Source organism: Eretmochelys imbricata, chromosome 7 (genome assembly GCF_965152235.1).
Source record: "Eretmochelys imbricata isolate rEreImb1 chromosome 7, rEreImb1.hap1, whole genome shotgun sequence".
In the NCBI taxonomy this organism is placed as follows: Eukaryota; Metazoa; Chordata; order Testudines; family Cheloniidae; genus Eretmochelys; species Eretmochelys imbricata.
Genome location: NC_135578.1, coordinates 76,304,809 through 76,331,055, shown reverse-complemented (window position 1 = coordinate 76,331,055; position 26,247 = coordinate 76,304,809). Strand labels below are relative to the sequence as shown.

Below are 26,247 nucleotides of genomic sequence, written 5' to 3'. Positions count from 1 at the left end.
TGGTGATTCCTGCAGAACTTGGAAACACTTCAGGTGCTCTGAGCTGATGATAAGGGAGAAGCCAAGGTGAGTTTAGGAGCTCTATAGATCTAAAGGAGTCACTAGGGAAATAGAAAAGGAGGACTTGTGGCACTTTAGAGATAAACAAATTTATTTGAGCATAAGCTTTTGTGAGCTACAGCTCACTTCATCGGATGCATTCAGTGGAAAATACAGTGGGGAGATGTGTATATACACAGAGAACATGAAACAATGGGTGTTAACCTATCCTTGCAACAAAGTCGGTTGCCTACTGTGTCCACATATCTATTCAAGGGACACCATCATAGGGCCTAATCATATCAGCCACACTATCAGAGGCTCATTCACCTACACATCTACCAATGTGATATATGCCATCATGTGCCAGCAATGCCCCTCTGCCATGTACATTGGTCAAACTGGACAGTCTCTATGTGAAAGAATAAATGGACACAAATCAGACGTCAAGAAGTATAACATTCAAAAACCAGTCAGAGAACACTTCACTCTCTTTAGTCACTCAATTAAAGACCTAAAAGTGGCAATTCTTCAACAAAAAAAACTTCAAAAAACAGACTCCAATGAGACTGCTGAATTGGAATTAATTTGCAAACTGGATACAATTAACTTAGGCTTGAATAGAGACTGGGAGTGGATGGGTCATTACACAAAGTAGAACTATTTCACACACACCCCTTTGCCCCCCCCCCACACACACACAGTTCCTCAGATGTTCTTGTCAACTGCTGGAAATGGCCCACCTTGATTATCACTACAAAAGGTCCCCGTCTTCCCCCACGCTCTCCTGCTGGTAATAGCTCACCTTACCTGATCACTCTTGTTACAGTGTGTATGGTAACACCCATTGTTTCATGTTCTCTGTGTATATACATCTCCCCACTATATTTTCCACTGAATGCATCCGATGAAGTGAGCTGTAGCTCACAAAAGCTTATGCTCAAATAAATTTGTTCGTCTCTAAGGTGCCACAACTCCTATTCTTGTCAATGGGACTTTATTTCTTCAAGGAAGAGTGAAGGGAACCTTTGCTGGCTTATGTAATGGGGGTTTCTCGTGGTAGCACTGATGGCAGGAGTAGGTATCGGAGGAGACTGCACTAAGAATGAAAATTCCATTGTTGCCTGTCCCCATCTATACAGTGTGATGACTGGAGAAGATGCTAGCAACTGTTAATTGAGGTAAAGCTCTGGCTGTCAGTGGCTGAGGTGTATTGGGTAAGAGTGCAGCTTGTGAGAAGGGCAAGGAAGAGTAATCACTGACAAACTTTCCGCTAATATGTTTAGACTTTGAAGGCTGTTTCCTTTTTTCAAGGAAAAGGACCAAAGACTTAATTTTTAAAAAATAGGTGTCTTTGTGTCATTTGCAAAAAGAAAAGGAGTACTTGTGGCACCTTAGAGTCTAAGGTGCCACAAGTACTCCTTTTCTTTTTGCAAATGCAGACTAACACGGCTGCTACTCTGAAATTTGTGTCATTTGGCATTCATTAAAAGTCATCTAGAGTCCAAAGAAACATTCTGATTCCAGTTCAACCATGAGTAACTTCTCAAGTATGGCTGCACACTCTTAAAGTTAGTCCTGTGCTCTTGATCTCAGCAAGACCTTTCAAATAAACTACATTTGAAGTTTCTTGAACAAGCTGTTTTTTAAAGTTTGGCAGTTTCTTCTAACATCTATTTTTTTTTCATAAGTTCCCTATCTCAAAAATAATGTATCCAGATTACCTCAGATCAGATACCAAAAATATCTGTTGCTTAGACAACACAAAATTTTAAGTAGAAATGACTCGAGTATTTTAGGATGAGTACAAAATCAGGCTTATCAGTGGAGATTTTCAGCTTGTGACTATGGCATAATAGTTTGCTAGAGGCTTTGATTGTGCTTGGTAAAAATAGTAAATCAACATAATATCTTTGTTTTATTTAGTAAAGAAAATCTGATATGTGAATGGAACTATTATGTAAATGATAGGATGTTCGCTATCACTGATCTCAGTTTAAGTGCAATGTAAAAGGTATGTTTAGGAAAGAGAATAATGTGCCTATATTAAGTAGCTTTAATTTCAATTACCAAAAAAAAAAAAAAGCAAAAGATATCTTCACTGTGCAAAGTAAGTGCTGCCAAATTGTCAGCTGGTATAAATTGGCATAGTTGCATTAAAGTCACTGGAGTTATGCAGATTTACTCCAGCTGAATACCTAATCCAGGTTTTTAATCCTTTTCTCTTCCCCCCCCCCCCCTTTTTTTTTCAATTAGAGCATGACAAAACACTTATGACCAAGACATTTTTTTTTCTTTAATGTCTGGAACAAGAACTGATTTAAACAATTTTTGCTGAGCCTGTATGCCAAGTTTCTGAGCTTCAACACAATAGAAATTAAAGGCTTGACACCGCAGCTAAAACGTAGAGAAAAATATTCATTGTAGAAAAATATTGTTTGTGGTATGGGTTGTTAGCGAACAAAGCAGAATAGATATTTTAACCGTATTTTTAAGTGCACTTCTAGTTTATTAGTTTTCTGAGCACTTCCCTGTTTTGTGTCTGCAAAGCATCCTTTCTTGAAAATATTGCAATATGCACCACTTGCTGTTTATGTTGAGCACAAAAATGCAAATCATGGATGGTATTTTAATACAAGAGGATTTCTACAAACCCTTCAGTAGTTGTGTGTGTAATCTTTTGCAGAAATGAGAAGGTCCCATTTTATATAATTTGAAGGGTTCTGACGACAGAAAATGTGTATATTTTTAAATGCTGTTGATCAAAACTGCATTGTCTTAGATTATATGATGATGCATCTGCATTCAAATAATATAGAGTTGATAGCGGCTAACTTATCAAGAGAAACTTACTAACAAGAAATTATGAGAGAAACTTAATACAAGGAAACAAAGTCCTTGATTTATAACTGATAGTAATATATTCTTAAGACAGTCTATCCTCTTATAACCCTGTAAATCATTCCCAAAGAGCCCTAGAGGGTCAAAGTTTGTTTTATGTTTGTTGGCCTGTATTTTTGCTCTTCTTGGGTCCAAGGTTGCTGTCAGCCCCTAATTGATCAAGAGAGGGCCAGTGTTTCTCCACTCTAAGTTTTGAAGTTCCTATTAGTGTTTTTTTAAAAAAAGCATTAAGCCTTCAGACTTTCATGTTTGTTTTACTATGCTAGCTATTGGCTGTGTGTGCGGAAGAACTTTTTTTTTATCGAATATTTTCCCCACAGGTAGAATTACCCAGTGGAACTGGAGTTATATATTCTAGAAGGTTGAAGGAGTCTAGATCATCTTCTGTAAGTAGTGTACTACTTAAATCAGTTGCATCTCTAGTCCCACCATTTTCCATGTCTCAGTAATGAATATTTGTAAAAATATTGACTTTTCTCTTGGAGCTTTTCATAATGTATTTCTTAATTGAATTTTCACTTGAGGTATGTAATTCTTAGCATTTAAATTTTCTTTTTCTTTTTTTTTAAATTATTTTTGTAAAATATCTTTGAATTTTAATGGAGAAGAAAAAGTATACATTCTCCATGTTGCTTGATTTGCAGACATGCTCTAAATTTCTTCTCTGCTGCTGTTTTTGTTTCTTACTTGACTAGAACACTATCACAGCAACCTTCTTCCCAGTGATTTAAACTTAATACCTAGTTCTACTTAGACAATGTGTACATAGATCTGAAAGCACTTTACAAAGGAGGTCAGTATCATTATGACCATTTTACAATGGGAAAACTGAGGCACAGAGTGGTGAAGTGACTTGCCCAAGGTCACACATGGAAGGATTAGAACCTAGGCTTCCTGCATACCAGTCCCAGGCACTACCTACTGGGACACATTACTTCTCCTAGTCACCTCTGTAGTGATTTATCTAGTCACTCTTCATGACTCTAAAATAGCTTAGCCTGGAAACTCCGAATTTTATACTTGTTGGCCTAGGGGAGGATGGATTGTGCTTTTGGTCAGCTGTGGGCAATCAGTTACTAAAAGGAGTTTTCCTACATTAGGAATCTTGCAGGGCTGCTAAACGTATAGCTAGCTGTTCTGGAGTTCAGGAAGCCGACACAAGTCAGATGTACCCTTCCCAAAATACTCATTAGTGATGTGCATCTTAAGACCTCTGCATAGTGTGGCAGCTCTGAGGGAGGTCTTAGGAAACTTATATTCAATCATGATCAAGTTTTTTCCGGTGCATATAGCATTTATATGCAATTTAGGAAACTTACACCTGCTGGTTGTGAGACTCCCAAAGCACATAAAAGGAATAAAGTTAAGGGGGTGGTTTTGATGGTTCCAGTGCTGTAGATGTCATTTCGTCTGCAGGAATGAGCAGAGGGCTGTTTCCAGTTCTACTATTACTTTTGCCCCAAATATGGAATATCCCTCCCACACAATTACACCTCCTGAGGTCTAGGGTGGGCAAGATTCAGTCTGGGGCTGCATGACCCGTTTTGTATACGTAAGTATCGTTAGCGTCTGATGCTTCGTGGTGTTGCATGGGTTAAAAAGTGAACCCTATGCCACTGGAAAGTGAAATTATCCCACTTTCCATAAGGGCCGAGTACTCATTTCTAGCCCCAAAATGTTAGATTCAAATCTGTGACACTTTTTTTAAATTATTTTCAGAAAGCTAGTTTGTTTTTGGAACAGTTCTATCTTTATTAATTTTTCCCTCCTCCTGAGCCCAGTACAATTGGATTTATGGTAACTAAGGCACCACCAGTTTGAAGAATAATTAAAAAAAAAAAGTGATGTATGTATATAATGTATGGCTTATCACTGACATCTCGTGTATTATTACATCTTATGCATGTTTTATAAGAAATGCCAAGGAGTGTTTGAAGCTTGATCAGCACCAGGGGCTAGGGCTGCATGGCTGGAGCCCGGGGCCAGCGCCTGCCACCACACAGCCAGAACTGGGGGGCAGAGGCCGAATGAAGCTCTGCGGCCAAAGCTGGGGGTCAGCACCTGCTGCCCTGTGGCCAAACCCAGGAATTAGCACCCAAAGCCCCACGCTTGGAGCCCTGTGGCTGGGGCCGGGGGTCGGTCCCTGTGGCCAGCACCTGCTACTGTATGGCTGGAGCCCTGGGAGCCAGCACCTGCTGCCATGCAGCTGGACCTAGGGGCTGGAGGCTGAAGCTCCACAGCTGGAGTCCAGGGCTGCATGGCTAGAGCCGACAGGAGGGAAGGGGCACGGGTCAACACCCGCTGCCCCACAGTTGGACCCCGGGGCTGCAAGTTCAGGTTCCTGAAGTCCCAGGTTCCTGAAGTTCCTACTGGAGCCTGCCATCCAAACCCCCTCCCCCCAACGTGGGTCAAGAACTCCCCTCGCTCCTGCAGTGTTATGTCCCACCTCTCTCCAGAGGTGGTGCATCCAGGAGCAACAAGGAGGGAGTGGGAGGAGCCTATGTTTTGTCCCTCCCCATCACTGCCCAGGAGGCTGTAGTGGCTGCACGAAAAGCCCCTGGTGGCTACATAAAGCCACAGTGGCCGCATTTGAGAAATGGACTAGTTCATATTTTCTATTGTATGTGTTGTTTGTTCTCTGCTTTGTACAGAGCCGGCACTAGAAAATGGTATTGCTGAAGTCGCCAGATGGTGGATGGGGCTGGGTGATTGTCCTTGTTTCCTTCTTTACTCAGTTCTTCTGTTATGGGTCTCCATTAGCAGTTGGAGTCTTGTATCTAGAATGGCTGGATACTTTTGGAGAGGGGAAAGGAAAGACTGCTTGGATTGGATCCCTTGCAAGTGGAGTTGGATTACTTGCCAGTAAGTCTCAAAGCAATATATATTTGTAAATTACATGCTTTCTTCATATTTTAATAGCTGTTAAATCTATTTATGCTTTTAAAATGCACTAAATGATTAATTTAAGAATGGGAATCTAGAAAGAACTTCCATACTGTATTTTGCCTTAATCCAAGGTGGTTAATGGCATTCATGGCATGCTACATGGCATAACTACATTTTTGCATTTTACTTTTTTAATGCACAACAAAGTACAATGTCAGTTTAACAAAGAGCAACTTGCCACTAAGTATGTTGTTGTCCTAAGGATAAACCCAAAATAACTTACTTTAACAAACTAAAAATAGCTGAGAGAAATTGCTTCTGTGAATCCTAATTTATACTGTGAACAAAAAATAAGAGCTTGGGGGGAGCACAGATCTTTCATTATTATTATTTTGCTGTTGTTTTGCTGAAAGGAGAACAAATAACCATTATCTTGATTTGTTGGATCACAAGGAGAGAGCAATTAAGGAACTAGTTAGTCATTTTTCTAGCTTGAGATGTGGAACTGACAGCTCTGCTTTCTTTACTCAAGGAAAAACTCCCACTGAAGTTGAGAAAGGCATATATAAATGACTGAAGTAACTTCAGTAATGTGGAGTCTTTCTTCAATAAGGAGCTCATCATTCCAAGAGGAACAGCTGGATCTTGTGTGATAGAATATTTCCTGGGATGTCTATAGGTGAAATAACTGTGCTGCTGTATGACTTTAATACTGAACACCCCTTATAGAGCTGTGTAACATTTGCTAGTTTTCACTATCCAAAGATTCATACATAGAAACTGAAATTTTTGCACACTATATCCAAGGCAAATCTTCATTATTTCCATCAGCAGATTCCACTTCATGAAAACCGTCATATCTGTCTGTGACAGCAAAACTCTGAGCAAAGCCTCCTTTGCAAGAAAGAAGGAAGAAATCAGTTCTGTAACCAAGTGTGATTATTTGTGATAAGGGTCTTGTACTTTCAGGGCTAGATTTATAAGTGGGATGTAGGCATTGCAATGCTTGATGTTATGGCTAACTTGTATTAGGTTAGGTACCCTGCTCCTAACACCAAGTTAGGTGCCAAAGCGCCCCATACAGTGCCTGGGAAGAGTTAGACCCTTAAAAAAGGGATGAATAGAAGCCAGCATGCTGAGTGGGGAGCTGCCTAAACTAGCTAGAAAGAGATGCTGAGGAGAAGTGTGGCCTAAATCTGGGTCAGAGGGAGGTACTTCTCTCTACTTGGGATTCACAGCCATGAACCCTCTCCAGAAGTGAGGGACTGGCCTGGCTTATGTTCTTTGTGTAGAGAGGAGGAGTAAGTGGCAGTGCTACCAATCTCTTCTCTTCTCCTCTCTCCCCGCTCCAACCCAGAAGAGTGCCCTTATTATGGGGAAGGTCTCACGCAACCTCTCCTGGTGTTGAAGCTGTTCCACTTTGTATAATAATTAAATATTCTTGGGGCCAGAGAGAGAGATGGTGAGTGACTCTATAGCTCAGTGACTAGGCAGTCACCGAGGTGGGGGAAGACCTAGATTTGAATCTCTGTTCCACATCAGGCACATAGGGATTTGAACCCCAGTATCCCACCCCCTGAGTGAGTGCTCTAACCTTCTGGACTGCTGGGTAAAAGAGGGCTCCCCCACCTCCCCATCTTTCATGTTAAGTGTGCTCTGAACATGCCTACTGGATCCAGCCCTGCAGGCAAGCTAATCAGGGCAGGGGAGACCCCTAACTTGTGAATCCTGCTGTGGTTTAGGCATGAGTTAAGTGCTGAGTTACTCAGCACTGTCAGGATTTAGGTGTCTCAGTAGCAAAAATTTAGGCTCCTATGGGACTTTACCAGTGGAAGCTTCAAGTGCTTCCAGGCTTAGGTGGCAGCTGATCAGTGGTTTTGTGAATGCCATTGGTGCTTAAATATTGTCCTTAGGTGTGTTCAGCACCTTCCTGGGAGCTGCTCAGTGTGTTGAAGGATTGAGGCCTAAATGAAACGTGTGTGAGGGGAGCAAATGAGAGAGATGTTCTTTCTACCTTTACCTCTGTGACCAACGCTCCTTGACTCACTACCACCATCAGCCAAACCCTCCTCTGTGAGAAAAGCCCCAACTTCCTTTTACATCTGTCTAATCCTTCTCTCATTTCCTGCCAGCTACTAAACCGGGGTGGGCAAACTTTTTGACCCAAGGGCCACATCTGGGTATGGAAACTGTATGGTGGGCCATGAATGCTCACGAAATTGGGGGTTGGGGTGTGGGAGGGGTGAGGACTCCGACTGGAGGTGTGGGCTCTGGGATAGGGCCAGAAATGAGGAGTTCAGGGTGTGGGAGGAGGTTGGGATGCAGGCTCTGGGTGGGGATGAGGGGTTGGGGGTGCAGGAGCGTGGGAGGGGGATCAGGGTTGGGGCCCAGGAGCTGGCCAGGGGTGCAGGCTCCAGGTGGCACTTACCTCAAGCAGCTCCCAGAAGCAGCAGCATGTCCTCCCTCCTGCTCCTATGTGGAGGCACAGCCAGGTAGCTCTTCACTCTGCCCCGTCTGCAGGTGCCACCTCTGCAGCTCCCATTGGCCACAGTTCCCAGCCAATGGGGGCTGCGGAGGCAGTGCTTGGGATGGAGCAGCATGTGGAGCCACCTGGCTGCCCCTATGTGTAGGAACTGGAGGTGGGACATACTACTGCTTCCAGGAGCTGTGTGGAGCGGGGCAAGCCCCTGACCCCACTCCCTAACTGGAGCACCGGAGCAGGGAAAGCCCTGGAGCCTGCCCCACAACGGGAGCTCAAGGGCCAGATTAAAATGTCTGAAGAGCTGGATGCAGCCCCTGAGCCGTAGTTTGCCCACCTCTGTACTAAACCCTTTGACTCCCTCTACCTTGGTACGAAACAAATCACCAGTACTACATTTTACAGAGTCTCGAAATTTCTGTGACATCATAAAATAAATGGGAAAGAGATCTTGTAATGCACTTTACCATTGAATAATCTAGTACTCTTAACTTTTTTTTTAACAGAATTAAAACACCAAACCCCTGTTTATCAGTATTTTGAGTGTGTTTACTCTTTTCAGAGCAGGATGAGAATGCTGCCTGCTTAATGGCCCTTCTTATGTTTTATACTTTGAACATGTAGTAATAGCTTTACAAAGTGCAGTATTCACAAATATTTGATTGAAAACAAATTGTTTACGCCATTGTTCCAGAAATTGAAATCCCAGGGCCTTGGCATTTTCCACTGGTCGTTCAGACTGCATATACATATTTTCAAAAAAGTCATAACTTATAAAAAAAAAAAAAAAAAAAAGGATTAGAATGTGCCTGAAGTGTTAATGGCTTGCCAGGACAGAACTGGCTTACACTCATGTCTGTTGGGCATAACATTGGATGAGATGAGTACTTCAGTAGTCGGGGGGGAAAAAAGGTAGTTTCTTGTACCTTGTCAGGACCTGACAATGAACTCATCAATTTTGATTACGTAAAATGTTAAATCATTTGAATCAGTGAGTCAACAGAACACTAGAGGGTCAAAATTTGTTCCTGGATTAAGCTGGCAAAAATGTGCATTCCTGCTATATATCTGAGGGCAAAATTTAGCCCTTGGGTTGAAATTCAAGCTTTCTGCATCAAGTCTGACTACACTGGCATTGTGCAGGGAACTAAACAGAGACCAGGAGAATGAAATTCACATCTATGCTTGTGAGTGTATGTGCATATGAGAGATGACTGTCATGGAACTGAAATACAATCGCAACTTCTCTGTGCCCCTGTCAAGGTTCCTTCCCCACTCTGAACTCTAGGGTACAGATGTGGGGACCTGCATGAAAACCTCCTAAGCTTATTTTTACCAGCTTAGGTTAAAACTTCCCCAAGGTACAAACTATTTTACCCTTTGCCCTTGGACTTCCACTGCCATCACCAAACTTTATCTGGGTTCCTGAGAAAACGTTGTTTGGAACGTCTTTCCCCCCAAAATCCTCCCAACCTTTACACCCCACTTCCTGGGGAAGGTTTGGTAAAAAATCCTCACTAATTTGCATCGGTGACCACAGACCCAAACCATTGGATCTTAGAACAATGAAAAAGCATTCAGTTTTCTTACAAGAAGACTTTTAATAGAAGTAAAAAAGAATCACCTCTGTAAAATCAGGATGGTAAATACCTTACAGGGTAATTAGATTCAAAACAAAGAGAATCCCTCTAGGCAAAACCTTAAGTTACAAAAAATGACACCCAGACAGGAATATTCATTCTATTCAGCACAGCTATTTTCTCAGCCATTTAAAGAAATCATAATCTAACGCATCTCTAGCTAGATTCCTTATTAAGTTCTAAGACTCCATTCCTGTTCTGTCCCTGGCAAAAGCATCACACAGACAGTCACAGACCCTTTTGTTTTTCTCCCTCCTCCCAGCTTTTGAAAGTATCTTGTCTCCTCATTGGTCATTTTGGTCAGGTGCCAGCGAGGTTACCTTTAGCTTCTTAACCCTTTACAGGTGAAAGGATTTTTCCTCTGGCCAGGAGGGATTTTAAAGGTGATTACCCTTCCCTTTATATTTATGACAGCTCCCTACATGAGAGCTCAGTACCTCTCCTTTTTCCCCAGTGCAAGGATCATACATGGATTAAGCAGCACAGAAAATCTTGTATGGGCCCTGGGGTAAATGTCACCATTAATAAGGAGAAATATTTATTTCCTAATGTATTATCTTCATTAAATTGCGGTTCATTTAACAGTTGTGCTTACCACTAGTAAGCTTATAAAAAGTTATGGCACTTAAATTGTTTGTTCATTTAAACATTTGAATAATTTATAAATTATTCATTTGAGTAGTTTGTGTATTAACACATTAGGGTTACACTTTCTATCTGACCCATGGCAGGCTTATTTCTACAAACGGTTTTCAGAGCAACATCTTCAAGTACCACTTTCCCAGCACTTTTGCACTAAAATTTGCTTATTACTTATGTTAATGACAAATTTCTCATTTAATTACTACTTTCATGTGATTTTAACATACCACACTGCTTGGAGTCTTCCTCATTTATATAGAGAATGAGTACCAGGTTTATTATCATTTACGCTGGTGTAAATCTGGTGTAGCTCCATTGGATTATAGTACACCAATGTAACTGAGATAAGAATGTATGTGTGTGTTTTTCAGACTGGCACAGGAAACAAGTATTTTTAAAGAGCAATGTCTATGTATTTTTTTTTCATAGTTTCAGTGTTTTCAAAAAATCTAAATTTCAAACCTGCCGATTATGGTGAGTTTTAACTCCTTCACCTCAGTACAGAGGATCTGCACAAGACCCTGCACATTTCATGAGACTCATGTAAAGAGCTGAACTGGGAATCAAGTAGCACTTTGGGCCTTGGGTAGCACCCTCTTTATTGAGGTGCATTTCACATTAGCCTAGTTTCCCACTTGTGCCATTTCAACTATAATCCTGGCAACATCATTAAGGCAATGTCTCATGTCAGTATTGTGAAAATAAGGGAGTCTTTCTTTTTGTGGCATCATTGCATAGCTTAGTCATAACCTCCCTTATCATGCTCATCTTAGAAACTGTGGACAAGCCAAGAAAAGGGTTTATAAAATCTTCTATATTTAAACATGACACTCAAACTTTACAATAAAGCTATTTGTTAATTCTGTGCATATTTATTTTTATAGCTGATCCAAAGAAGACTTAAATGCAGAAGGAAATCACTCTTGGTTTTTTAATTCAGTTGACTGACAGGGAGATTAATATATTAATCTCAGTAAGGGGTGGTGAAGTGGGTGGGGGCGGGGTGGGGGAATGTCATGTTTTGCCCAGTTCTAGCAGTTTAGGGTATTGTGAATGTCTGTTTAAAAAGTGAGAATTTTAATTATGTTCCTGAACTCCTCCCCTCCTCTTTTAAAGAAAACACTTTTTAAATTTAAATCACTTGGTATACAAACCAAAATTAAATCAGAACCATGCAATATTCTAAAAAACCCATCTCACTCCTCCCCCAAAACAAACAAACAAACATCCCCACCCAATAGCCAAGCCTGTTCAATGTTGCATCGTAGCATTTTATAGATGACCTCACAGCATTCTGCAGTGCAAGAGACAACTAGAATACATCTTTTATTTTTATTTATTTATTTATATTTAAATGTGGAAGAGGAATAAGGAGACTATAAAGTTGCTTTAAAAACAAATAAAATATAATCAAGGTAAATGTATGTGTGGAATGCTCTTGGTGGTTTGAGGTATAAAGTACATAACTTTACCATTATGTTAGATTTCACATCATATTTTTTTACAACTTTTGTTTTGTAAAACACCTTTCAATGAGTACAGATTTAAGGCCAAATATTCCATGCATACAGCTCCAACTGTAGTCTGTGGAAGCTACAAATGGAGATCTGAGAACAGAACTTGGCTCAAAATTTTGTCATTTTAAGATTAGCAGATTCTTTTCAAATAGGTTTTGAATGAAAAGTCTATTGGCCACAAGTAGGCTGCTTTCCAGTGTGTGAAAGGGATTCTGGGACCGATTGTGCTTCCCCAAGCGGAAGTATTTGGAAGTGTTCTTTCAAAGCTGTAGAGACCTGTTAGTTCCAGAGAAACATCTTAATATGCAAATGTCTCACTAAAAATAAAAATGGCTTAATTTTTGCATAAGTTGGCTAGATCCTATGCTGGCATTGCATCCTCATTAAACAGGTTCAAGCAGGTATTAATTACAATGGTGGGTCAGATTAATGAAGATAGTAATGAAAGAGAGGATTTTTTTTCCTATTCTTTCTCATATCATTTCTGCCAGGGTGGATTTGATTTAAATCATGATTAAATCAGTAGTCAGGAAGACTCAATTTAAGCATGGATTTCTACATAAAAGTGCATTCTTGTTGGTTGTTATAACCTTAATACATATTCTTCACAATTCCAAGATAGATGTAGATTTCATTTTTAGAAGGTACACACTATATATTTTTAAAGTGATTTATTTTGAAAACTTTTCAGATTAATTTTACAGCTATATCAGAAAATGAATGATTGTTTGGTTATTTCATTTACCAAAGATAATTGAAGCAGATATTTATGAAGTCATTGGGAGGTGAACTACCTCCAATTCAACAGGTTAATCATTAATATTTAGAGGATTTTCTTGCCATGCTGTTTTAGGAGGAGAATATCACCAGAGAGATATTTAAATTGTTCTATTTAACTAAAACAACATTATGTATTCTGGATATTTTTCTTCAACAGCAAACATAATATTTTAACAAAACAAGCATATGCATTTTTGGATTTAAACATTCAAGTTTTTTAAAACAGGTTTGTTTTTGTTAAAATTGTTTTTAAGTAAAATAGTTTAAATGAAATATTTAAAAAAAAATAAAAAATTCAATTGACTATGTCAGCCAGGTCAACATGAGAAACTTAAAATATTGGCTTCTGCAGCTAACACAGTAGTCTTCACCTTCATTTTCCTGTTTGTTCATAATCTGGAAAAGAAAAACAAGCTTTCCTGCTTTTTCAGGTCCCAAGTGATTTCTCAATTTTGGAATGAATTAGTCCAGAGGAAGAAAATATTCTTTCTACATCAGCAGGAGAAGCTACTGCTGTTTAAAAGTGAGCTTATCACTTCAACAGTCTCTGAATCCAAGTGCTTAAGTGTCTTCCCCCAGTTTACTGGTCTGACTTTCTTTAAAACATCACCAGCAAACATATTTCTTGAATGGTTCACCCTTAGCTGTGAAGTTTATTCTAGCTGGCATTATGGAAGGATGGTTGCTGGATATCCATGTCATAGCCAGCCCGCTTCTTCAGCAGTTAAGGTTTGACCCTGCTACCGAGTATTGAGAATATTTGCAAGAAAATGAGCTGGAGATCGTGCTTGTCTCATTCGGGTTTTTTTTAATGCTTGTAATTTAACTGTCATTGCATGTGTCTCCTTTTTAAGATCTCACTCAGTTCCTTCCAAATTTCAACAGCATCAGCAATAAAACAGCTATTTCCCTGCATTTTGTTCAAGACTACAGAAATAGGCTTCAGGGTACTTGGCATGTGTTCAACATGTCTCTTGTGCCTAATGCTGAGAACTTCGGCTGTGACAGTGCCATCTATTTTTTTTCACGATTTTGTTCACAAACTGTCATCAGATTAGGCCAGTTCTTGATATAGTGCTCAAAAGAGTCCACTACTGAGTTCCATCGCACATCTTTGTGGGAGAGTTAGCTTGGTTCCTCCCACTTTTTTCAGAGCAGCTGCTGCAAAGTGGTTGTTACGGAAGTATTTTGCAATTTCAAAAACAGTCTTTATTTCTGGAACACTGACGTCTTTGGCTAAGAGATGCATCAAATGAGCACTGCAACTGTATATTGTTAGCTTGGGACTCTCTTCTAAATTTCTTCTCATCTTGGATAAATTTGCAGCACAGTCTGTGACCGAACTGCGTACTAGACACTTGAATTTTTTTTCAGTTTGTTATAGCTTTTACTGCTGCTACTTGTAAGTATTCTGCTGTGTGTGCATTTCCTGATGTATCAACTGTTTCTGTAAGGAAGACATTCCCTTCTTCTGTTGTCACACAAGCACATACAACAGGATCATTGTGGACATTGCTCCACCCACCAAGACTCAGGTTAACAATTTTACGCTCTAGACCAAGGGTGGCTACCCTGTGCCTCCGGAGCCACATGCGGCTCTTCAGGGGTTAATATGCGGCTCCTTGTACAGGCACCGACTCCGGGGCTGGAGCTACAGGCGCCAACTTTCCAACGTGCCGGGGGGCGCTCACTGCTCAACCCCTGGCTCTGCCCCAGGCCCTGCCCCCACTCCGCCCCCTCCCCCAAGCCTGCTGTGCTCTTGCTCTTCCCCTTGCCCCTCGAGCCTCCTACATGCCATGAAACAGCTGATCAGGAGGTGCTGGGAGGGAGGGGGAGGTGCTGATCGGCAGGGCTGCAGGTGGGTGGGAAGTGGTGGGGAGTTGCTGACATATTACTGTGGCTCTTTGGCAATGCACATTGGTAAACTCTGGCTCCTTCTCAGGCTCAGGTTGGCCACCCCTGCTCTAGACCTTTTGCACACTGCTCAATTTCTCTTTCATACGCTTTATCTAGCAATTTGCCTGTGACATCTGCTCTGTTGGATGGACTGCATTCTGGTCTTAATGACTGAACTATGTTAATGAAGTGTGGGTTCTCAATCATACGGAAAGGAGAGTTTGTTGCAGAAACAAATCGGGCAGTTTTTTTCATTGATTACCTCTTTCCGTAATCTGCTGGTTCTTATCACAAATTTATCTATGGTTGTTTCTGGATGTTGGAGTTTTTTTTTTCTTTTTGCTACAGGTGATATACTGTGGCTATGTGACACACATGATGTGACTGAAACACTATCATTGGCAGATAACTCTGAAACTATAGAAAATGATGGTGATCTTGAAGGTGGATAGTCTTTAGAATCCTGTATGTTGAGGATGGATTCTCCGAAACAAAATAAGTCAATGCAGTTATTTAATTATTATTACCATACTTCTCATTTAGTATTACTCATTGCATTCACTGACACTCAGTACTACTTTAAAGGTGAAATTGTGAAAGGAAGATCTGCCTATTTCAGCTTTTTTTTATCACAACTGCATCTAAAATGATAGTACCATAGAGTAACAACTATATATTTTTTTTTGCTCAAACATGAGAATTCAAGATTAGTCTAGAAGGAAGACAGGCAGTCCTTAAGAAGTATGAAATAAAAAGTTTACCAAGCTGAAGACCCTGCATGTTCAGACATGTTCCTTTCATCATCTTCAACACCGCTTCCTCCTGAGAAGGAGCACTTCTCATGATGTTGTTTCATTCGGGCAACCAGGCCTTGCATTTCTGTGTTGCACTGTTTGCATTTTGCATGCATGCCTGCCTTACTCACAGGTGAGGCACTTCATTAAAATATTCCCAAACTGGGTCTCTCTTACAGTCTGGTGCCATTATAGGTTTTCCCTTCTAGTGAGGATGGTATGGTAGATCTCAAATGAGTGAAGGCTACACTAAGAAAGACCTCAAGACTTCTGGAATATGCTGCTCAAACAGTTTCACTCTTGTTTCTACTGCCTGTCCCTCCCTTCTCACGTTTATCTCCAGATTTCGTCTTTGTCCAGATCTATTCCGCCCCCAACAATCTTCTATTCACTGAACTCTTTGAAACTCTGAACTTTTAGAGAGAGGTAAGGGATTGACTGTGTACACAAATTTGCAGAGGGACCATAGGATTGAGGTCTGTTATTTCTGACCTCTATATATTTATTTAAAAACATTTTTGCTGTTAACAAGCATGTTATCTCTGGAGATACAAATCCACAGTTTGAGAATTGTAAAACTAAGCATCTCTGATGGTATCTTCTAGACTGAGCACCGAGTCCCATTGGGTAGATAGAAAGATTAACCTAAGTAATCTATACAGAAGCCCCTGGAACCCCATAAGATTAGGTCCGTAATCCATGAACTATTAGAATTCATTTACAAAACTTTTCTTAAACATTACATGAATATAGTGTCTCATACTATAGAATTAGAATTTATAATCCCTATTCCATGATGAGACATTATAGCTCAAAGATATATCTTTATCTTTAGATAGGATTTTTCTTTATAAAATGCTTTTTGAGGAAAAAACCTATTTAAATTTAAAAAAATCAATTTGTTTTTAAATCATTGATTTTTATCCATGATGATTTCTGCTAAATCATCATAAACAAAAAATAGCAAGTTGAGAAAGTGAAGAGAGGAAGATGTTAGTACTGATAGTCTTTGCAAGGCAGAAGCTTCAGTTGATGGGTCCCTAGACCATTATTCTTCTACACAGGCAGCAGGGCTTCACCCTGCCTTGCAGACTGTCTGCAGTCGTCAAAAGATCTAAGTGGTAGTATCTTGTGAAGGTGGAGTTTGATGGCCTCATGGCTGCATTGCAGATCTCTGATGTGGCTTTTTGCCTTATAGTTAATTATAGGTGATTTAAGGTCCTTAATTTGGATGGAAAGAAATAAAAAGTGAGGAACATTTTCTTATTTGTGTGTGAGGCAGATATTTATAAATCTTTTGACATCAAGCTTATGCCAAAGATTGTCTTGCAGATGTTTAGCAAATGTGAGGAAATAATTACTTCTTAAGAGCCATGGAGAGATTATTTTACTGAAGGAATGAGTTTGTCTGAGATTTATTTTATCTTGGTGAAGGTCGCTGTGTGATTCTTCCATGGAGAGTACTGTTATCTCTGAAACTCTCTTGTCAAAGATAATGGCTACCAGAAATCATATTTTTATTAACAAAAAGTAGCTATCTTATGTACAAGGCTTTAAAAATAGGACAGGAAGAAGCCAATAAAAAACAAATTTAAATCCAATTCCAGAAAGATGGATAATCTAGGAGATTGACCAGTTTAACTGCTCTCTGAAATGTGAGAATTTGGGGATGTGAAGTATAAAAAGATTCAGCATCTAAATTTAGAACACTCCTGAAAAATGGACCTTTAAGAAATAGGCTCCTAAACCTAGGGCCACAGTATCTTGCAGAAACTGTAGATTATTTGACATGTTTGTATCTTCAGGCTTCACTTTCTTTTCCTGTACTGGGAAGTTTTGTAAAAAGGATGTCTTGGAATTTGGAGAGTCCCCTCATAAAAAGAGGAGGAAGGAAAAGGAAGCACTGTTTATCTTGTTCACAGGATACTGACCAAGAAATAGAGAATGAAAAAGAGTGCAGATTCTTCTGCTCAATGGAATTGTTATCCCTGCTTAATGTTTTTAGTGTAGCAGAACTTCTTATGTAACACACAGACATCCTGTGTGTTTTGTTTTTTAAATCTTGAGGTTTTAAGAAACATATCAATTTTAATTTGCCAGTCTAGTAATTAATTTCAAGAATCAGCAACAACCTAACACTTCAAGCACTTGCCCTCACTAATTGCGCTGCAGAATTTTCATCCTCACAATATACTGATTGTTGCTGTTCCCCTTGACAAGCAGCAAGGTTAAACTTCTCACTAGCTTCCTTACCTCTTCTAAAATCAAAATAACCAACCTCCACAATCAAGCTTCTTTTTTCTTCCTCTAACTCCTCCCTTATCCCTTGCCTGGATAGAGCCCTGATCTAACCACCTTGAAGAGTCCTAAAACTAACAACTTCTTTAGAAGCAAAAGCTCTGACCTGCTTTTCACTTGACCTATGGTTCTTTCCTGCTGCCATATCTGTTCTCCATCCCAGCCTCCATCACAAGCCTGCTTGTGCCTGCCAGTGCTGCTGCTAACCGTACCAAAAGCCTGGCTCACGTTCCCAGTTGCTTGTTCCCACCTGCACCAATTTCCAACTGCTGTTTACCTTCTTACCCTTGCCTTAATGCCCCTCTTCTGGGAATTCCTCATGTTTCCCCTTAACATAAGCATGACCAGCTTGACAAATGTCATCGAGTACAGTAGTAATCTACCAGACTGCCATCTTCAATATAGTACTTTTGGAGAATTACAATTGGATATGGACCTGATCAAAATATCCTTTAACTATGAAGTTTGATCTTCTCAAATGGCCACTGGCTCTAAAACTTGCCAGTCTAAAAACCTGGTTCTGAAGACTTCCAAACTTAGGAATTTCAGATATGAGTTTGAATTTTGCAGCTCAAGGCCACTGCTATTTACAAGTATTATTATTACTCGGTAAGCTTATGATCACACATGCAGGTTCTTTTTATTGCTTTTAATATGTTTTCTCTATACTTTTATGCTTTCACCTTAAAAATAAATGTGCTCACTTAGAAAGAGCTGTGTGGGAACTTACAACTGTGGGCAATTAACCTTTTGTAGCCTCTGATGAGAAAGCAAAGCATAGTCTGGCTTGCTGGTGCACTCCGTTCAGCAGGGAGCTGTGCAGCCTGGATGAACCCTAGTCAGAGAGAGATGTGTGTCTCTACCCAAGAAAGGTGACAGCAGAGAAACCAGGAGCCTACAGTGGTTGCCCTTGCTGGGCCATAGAAGGGAAAGGCCAGTGCGATTTCCCTGAACTATGCCAGTCCCTGACTCTCATTTAAAAAAAAAAAAAGAAAAGAAAAAAAGCTCTGTGCTGTAGCCTCCTCTTCTATGGGAAAGATGAGGGAGATGTGTGGGGAAAAGGAGGCTTATTTAGTGGGACTTAGAGGTGTATGGTGATGCCACTAGGAATTATTTCAGATATTTGCATATGCCTCTGTTTTGCATTTTGCATTTCCCTGCCTGTAACAGACAGCAGCTTTTTCATGTATCTGACTTTTAACTCCCTCTACTTTAATGTTCTACTTACTATATAATTTTTGAAATTAATGAAAAAAGAGCTCCTTTATGCTTCATGATCCCTGTTCTAGACTAATTCAGCTACAACGCCCCACAGTTGTGGTCTGCACTAAATCCCTTATGTTATGCCGGTTTTAAAATAAACATCAGAAAAGCTGTTTACAACCATCTCTTATCAAAATAGTCTATTTGTAGTCAGCCTTTCATTTCCTGAAAGGTTTGCGGGAAAGGTAATATACAGTAGATGTTTTCTTAGTGGAAGCACCAGGTGGCACTGTTGCCATGAATGTAAGGAAAAACTAATAATCGAGAGACATGGTGAGATAATATCTTTTACTGGAAAGAGAGTTGGTGAAAGAGACAAGCCCTTCAGGACCCGAAGAAGAGCTGTGTAGCTCGAAAGCTTGTCTCTAATATCCTGGGACCAACATAACTACAACAACACTGCAAAAAGACAAAAAAAACCCAGCTTGATGTTTTAAAACGTTATTCTATGTTTTATGATTATAGCACCAGGCTTTTCTAAAATATCATTAAAGATGTAAAATAGAATGTTCCTATTTTCCCGGTATCATTCAGTACCGTTTGAGTGAAACTTGTCAAGAATGTATAATACAGGCAAGTGCAATGTGACATTGTAGACTTATGATGTATTGAAGACTATAATACCATTGGGATCTTGAACAATTTAAAAGAACTACACCAAATATATTACTGGAAAAAAACCTTTGAGTTTTTTTACTGGAACTGATATTTAAAAGCTATTTTCTTATCTTCCCTCCCATTCCCTGTAGGTCCTGTCTGTAGTGCATGTGTGTCTTATTTTGGAGCAAGACCTGTGACAATCTTCAGTGGTTTTATGGTGGCTGGGGGCCTGATGATGAGCAGTTTTGCACCAAATATATATTTTCTGTTTTTTTCATATGGAATTATTGTTGGTAAGAAATTTCACTGTTGTTCATATTGAGACTAATCATTCAGAAACTAAATGTTGAATTTGTATAAAGGCTGTTATTTTCAGAATAACGACCAAATTCTGTAAATGCTTACTCGTGCAAGCAGTTCATACTTTAGGGCTATGTGTGGGCACAGGGGTCTGCTGCACATTTGCAGCTGCAGGATTGGGGCCTTACTTATCAAGGAATAGAGAACTGTTTATTTTAAGAATTAATGGATTATGTTACAATACTGCCAAATATAAGGAGCATGAAGGCTTTTGAGGACTCCTCAGAAGATTAGTCTCAAAACTAACGTGTAATTGCCTTTCCTTGATATTGCTGATTAGTAGTGGAAGAAGGCTCATATTGTGTATTAACCTACTTTCTTCAAGTTTTCTCCCATAACTGTGAAGTTGTAAATTTGTAAGAATAAAAGCTTACAAGGAATCATGTAGTAGAGGAATAGCTGTTTATTAGTTTTAGTTAACAAACCAGAAATCATTAGGAAATAAGTGAATAGTTACCTTAAGTTTTCTTCATGTAACTGAATTGAAGTTACAGTGTTACATGAAATTGCAGTATTCCAACTAGCTAGCAACCAGCCACTCTGTTTGAAATAGTCCAATGTAGAGTAAAACAAAGGAAGGAAGCATTCCTATTTGATAATGGTTGGATTAGTATTCTAATCTTAAACTACCTGGCACACAATTAGCCATTCCAGTAATTCGGAAAATCCGTCATTACAGCTGTTTGGATGGAAGCCAATGAAGCAGTAGTCATTGGTAGACTCTGTGATTCATATGGAAAACAGGAAGATTAATACTGACGTTTCACATTAAGGTTCCTTTTAGTGTAATAGTCTTGAAAAATGACTTTATCGTTTAAAAAATGGCAGGAGTAGCTTTAGACAGTCTGGCTATGTATGTTCAAAATTAAGGTAGTTGTGATATAGACTAAGAAAACATACAAAGAGCATTACTGGTCTTTGCAATTAGTTGGATCTGGAGGTACAGGCCAAACAAACTTATGCCATGTGATTAAAAAGTATTGCTTGTGCTTTGAAAATAAGTCTTTAAAATTCAGAAGTCTGGTGGTGGTTTGTTTTTTGTTTCTGTTTTTAAATCTGGATAGAAAGATACATTTTTATAAATATGAATTTATCTGATGTAAAGAAAAACAAACAAACAAAGATAACTTGAGAGAAACAAGAATGTAGACCTAAGATTGTATTTATAGGTTGATCTTTCACATCCAATCTTTAATTATATTCATTAATGATACTGCTCTACATGTTTTAATTGAATGTTGTCAAGTATTAGCTAGTTTTTGAATTTTCTAAAAGGTAAACTATGTATAAAGTTTTATACAGGATACCTTATGCTTTGATAAACTTCCTGTATTTGTTAGGGCTTGGCTGTGGCTTATTATATACAGCAACAGTAACCATCACCTGTCAGTATTTTGATAAACGCAGAGGCCTTGCACTTGGTTTGATTTCAACAGGTATGTTCTTAAAATATAATTTATAAACTAGAGATTTGTAGTATGTCCTATACTGCTTACTGCTGATATTAGTGACCAATGAAGAATCAGAAAGGATTAGTCAAAAATATCTTTAACAAAGCCAAAATGTGGTCAATAAGAACATCACAAAATCAAAAGATTTATATTTATAATTGGTTTCAGAGTAGCAGCCGTGTTAGTCTATATTCGCAAAAAGAAAAGGAGTACTAGAGTACTACACGAAAGCTTATGCTCAAATAAATTGGTTAGTCTCTAAGGTGCCACTAGTACTCCTTTTATATTTATAATTGTTAGCAGTCTATATAGCCATGAATGGTAGTGCAAAATAACAGAAATGATGCTCTAGAATAAAATGTAACTCTTTTTTGTTTGTAATTAGAATTGCTGTTTGTCTAAGCTTATTAGGGGACAATTAGCAAAGCTGTAGTTTAAATGGAAATTTTCCTAGACATTGTTGGCTTTGACTTTTAAAGGGACGCTGAAAAGTTTTTTTGGGTGTTTTTGTTTTTCTAAAAAAGCTTGAAGTCAGCGGCACAAACCACGCTACTTAAATATGTGTATGGAAGGGATCCGCTGAGTGTGGATCTCTTGAGACAGTTTGGCTCAGTCTCCAGCACAGTGCTGTCCCATTCATCCTCTGGACACCTGGAATTGTCCGTGGTCCTTACAGAGAAGGGGTTGTAGACTGAATAGGCCAGCATGGGAGTGGGTAGAGCAGGGCGTAGTTGAGAGTGCGCATTGTTCCACCTCTGGCCCTGTGGGCTTTTTCTCTGAGCCCCCTTCTGTAGCAGTTTTGACCAGATGTGGAGTCTTGCTGCATAGTGTCTAAATACTGTCCCACGCCATTGTCTTACTGTGGCAGGGCATGATCCGATCCATACTATTTAATTTTGTCAAAGTTGTGGTTGTTTTTGGTGGTCATGTCATGTGTGGAAGACAGAATAATTCTGTGGATTTTTTTGTCTAAATTTTCCCCAGTGTAGTACAATAAAAAATTGTTCATATTTATGTCCTAACTCTGTAGAATTTTTTTAAAAAAACAACCCCCAAAATTAGTAGACTTTCTCCACCATATTATAACAAACTTACATGACAAGTTCCCATTGATTTTATTCAGACAACCAGATTCAACACTGTATAAGTAGCTGGAACTCCATTGACAGTAGTGAAGCTGCATTCACTTAAACCAAGGGCTGAATTTGGCTTGACGATTTGGTATAAAATAGTTATTCTGATTACTTTGGTAAGGCTGTATAAAATGATTGCTTAGCAATTATTTGTGAATGCCTCTGAATATTCACGCTTGTGGAATGCACCACTGGTCACGCTGAGCTATAGAACACCTTTGGTTGCAGCCTCTTGTTCCTTCTGCAAAAACCACAGAGGAAAAATTCTGAGGAAGGTGGGTACCTGGTGTGCTTATCCTGAGTTCTTATTCATTATTTAAAAACATTGTATTTCAAGTTGACACCCTTTTAGTCATTCATTTCATACTTTATTCATATTGGTATTTTAACTCGTATTAATCCTTGTCGACATGATTACTCCCAATATGTTGTTTCCAGATATATTGAAGTGGCAAGGGTTTTCATTCATGACAAGCATATATTCAAAAAAAGAAAATTTAACTTCAAAAGGCACAACTCCCTGGATTTATACTGTGAAATCCCCAGCAAGCCAGACTGCCTAAACAGGCTTTGTCTCTGATGGCTGTGATCAGTGTATTGCCCACAATATAAGTTATCACACAGTTCCTTCTAAGCAAGCACATTTTCTTAAGTTAAAAGCATTACAGAGAAGACTTTTTAAAACAAGAAAAGAAACCTACATCCATGATAAAGTTTACCAGAGGTCACCCTCAACTCCCGCCTAGGGCTCTGGTAGGTTTTATTCCCTCAAAATCCATAACTAGGTTTTCTCCATGGTTACAGGTTCATATTTGTCTTAAATCCGTAACTATCACAATGGCTGTGCAGAGCAGCCATTTCTTTATAGAGCTCATGGCCTTCTGTAACAGGTAATCACCAGACAAAGACTCTCTTCATGGTAATTTATTTGCATAAGGGGAATTGGGTAATTTTCATTAACCTCTTCCTAGGGATTCCCCATGAAATCCACTTAACACTTATTTGTCCTAAAAGACCAAACTTGTCTGACACCTTTTCAGTATATACTGCCCAGATTTTGTATCTTACATACAATCCCAACCCATGTTAATACATACACTTAATATAATATGGCAATTTCCTTGAAAGACCATATCTGTCAGTTATATTTCACAGTATCTTTAATATTAAAGCTTGCTATTGGAGAGCTGAGGTAACCTCATGAAATAACTTACACTGATCTTATTTCCTTTTCTAGGTTCAAGTGTTGGACTTTTTATATATGCAGCATTACAAAGGGAACTCATTGAGCTATATGGACTAGATGGATGTTTGCTAATAGTTGGCGCATTATCGCTAAATATACTAGCATGTGGCAGTCTAATGAGACCTTTGGAGTTATCTGATTCCCCTTTGCCAGAAAAGTCATGCCTAGAAAAAGTTGCAGATCAATACTTGATTTACCATGAGAAAGAAAATGTTGAAGAAAATACAAGCATCCTAGAAAAGGACTACAATGAAGAAAAATGTGTGAATATGTCCAGTCGTGAATGCAAACAGGATAGCATTTTAAATAAGAATGGATTAATATCAATACATGCAAAAGAGACAGACACATATAAACAGAAAGTTGTAGAACAAACATACTTTTGCAAACAGCTTGCAAAGAAGAAGTGGCAACTGTATTTAAACTACTGGGAGGAAACCTTGTTTCTTTTTAAAAACAAAGTATTCTCATCACTTTTTATTGCCATCTTACTTTTTGACATTGGTGGATTTCCTCCTTCGCTGCTTATGGAAGATGTAGCAAGAAGTTCAAACATTAGTGAAGAAGAATATGTTATGCCTCTTATCTCCATTCTAGGGATTATGACTGCAGTTGGTAAACTTGTTTTAGGAGTACTGGCAGATTTTAAATGGATTAATACTTTATACCTATATGTAATTACCTTAATAATGACTGGCGTGGCCTTGGTTGCAATTCCATTTGCGAAAAGTTACATTTTACTGGCAATACTTTCTGGAATTTTAGGTTTTCTCTCTGGGAATTGGTCAATTTTTCCATATGTAACCACAAAGACTGTGGGAATTGAGAAATTGGCACATGCATATGGGATATTAATGTTCTTTGCTGGACTTGGAAATAGCCTTGGACCACCAATTGTTGGTAAGATATTGGGTTAAGTGATGTCAAATTCTAATTGTTATAGATTTTTTTTCAGTACCAAATTAAATACATTTACACTGAAGTCAGTTCTAATTAGTTATGATGATAGTAGAATGATGAAATTCAAATATTTAGAAAGTTACAACACATTTCTCTGCAGCTGACTAGACTAATGTAAGGGAAATATAAAGATGATGAAATATTACATGTTGTTGTGCTAAACAGTTTTTAGATAATATTTGTTTTGCATGTTTTATGGTTTAGTATATACTGTTTGTAATGTTACATTTTGTTGTGAATTCAAATATGATTCTTAATACATTTCTGCTGTGTTCAGTAATTGCATATCATTGATCTCACTTATTTTTTCTTTTTCTTTCCAGGTTGGTTTTATGACTGGACACAGACATATGACATTGCATTCTGCTTTAGTGGACTTTGTGTTCTGCTGGGTGGACTTCTTCTGTTGGTGGCAGCTCTGCCATGCTGGGACAAGTGTAATAATCAGAGTGCAAAGACACCTCCAAATATTTACTCCTACACAGTTGCATCTAGTGTTTAAATGGCAGCTGGAAAACACTTCAATGCCTTTTTATAGCATGTACTATATAGCAAAATATTTTAGTAATTTTTCCACTTATGAAATACAAAAATCCTTTTACAAATAGAAAAAAATCCAATGATACTTGACATTTGGAATAAATTAGGCCTTTTTTTTTAATGGAGAAGGATGGACTAATGTCTCCCTTCAAAGGTTTCCAATAGCTGTACAACAAGAGTCTTGGGGCGGGGGGGGAACAAACCTTATCACCTAGAATGCAATACGTTGGTGAGGTGCTTATATCATGGTAAGGTCAATGTTTCCTTTTTTAAGGTTCCCCGCTTTATTGTAAAGTGCTAATGAGGAAAAACTTCTATTGCATAACTGAAGTGAATATTATGGTAAAATTTAACATTCTGCATACCACTGCAAACTAAGATGCTATGCTACAAATATTTTGCTGCACGCTTTTTGAAATTTGTTTAAAAACTGTTGAACCAAAATCTTTCAAACCAAGGAATAAATATGATTGTTGAAACCACCTTTAAACTCTGACACAGTTATGCAAACTCCTCATCCTACATTGGATTGGATTGGAGCTGTGGGATCTCACCCCCAAGGACATGTTCCTAGGTACTTTCACTTATTCTTGTTCTATTAATTGAGTCCGGCTTTTCCAGGCCCTGTGCATTGGGATCAGTTTCACCACCTTTCTGCAACCCAAATTCCCACTGAAGTCGCTGCATGGTTTTAAAATTCCTTAAGTAAAAACACATGCATAATTAAAAAACATTATTTTTAAACTGTTACACAAAGATTGGTTGTGTGCTTTCTGTCATGGTTACCAAGTGAACTGCACTTTAGACCCCTGTTAGTCCTTC

The 26,247-nt window shown here is 38.9% G+C and overlaps 1 protein-coding gene across 1 annotated transcript; it reads left to right on the top strand.

Annotated features, from left to right (window-relative positions):
• The first annotated feature begins 11 nt into the window (after nt 1–11).
• On the top strand, nt 12–26,026 carry SLC16A9 (solute carrier family 16 member 9). Its single transcript, XM_077821771.1, has 7 exons — nt 12–66; nt 3,261–3,326; nt 5,592–5,802; nt 19,885–20,028; nt 21,436–21,531; nt 23,917–24,825; nt 25,209–26,026. The coding sequence occupies exons 3-7, from the start codon at nt 5,607–5,609 to the stop codon at nt 25,385–25,387; spliced, it is 1,524 nt and encodes a 507-aa protein (XP_077677897.1). The 5' UTR covers nt 12–66; nt 3,261–3,326; nt 5,592–5,606; the 3' UTR covers nt 25,388–26,026.
• Nucleotides 26,027–26,247: the final 221 nt, after the last annotated feature.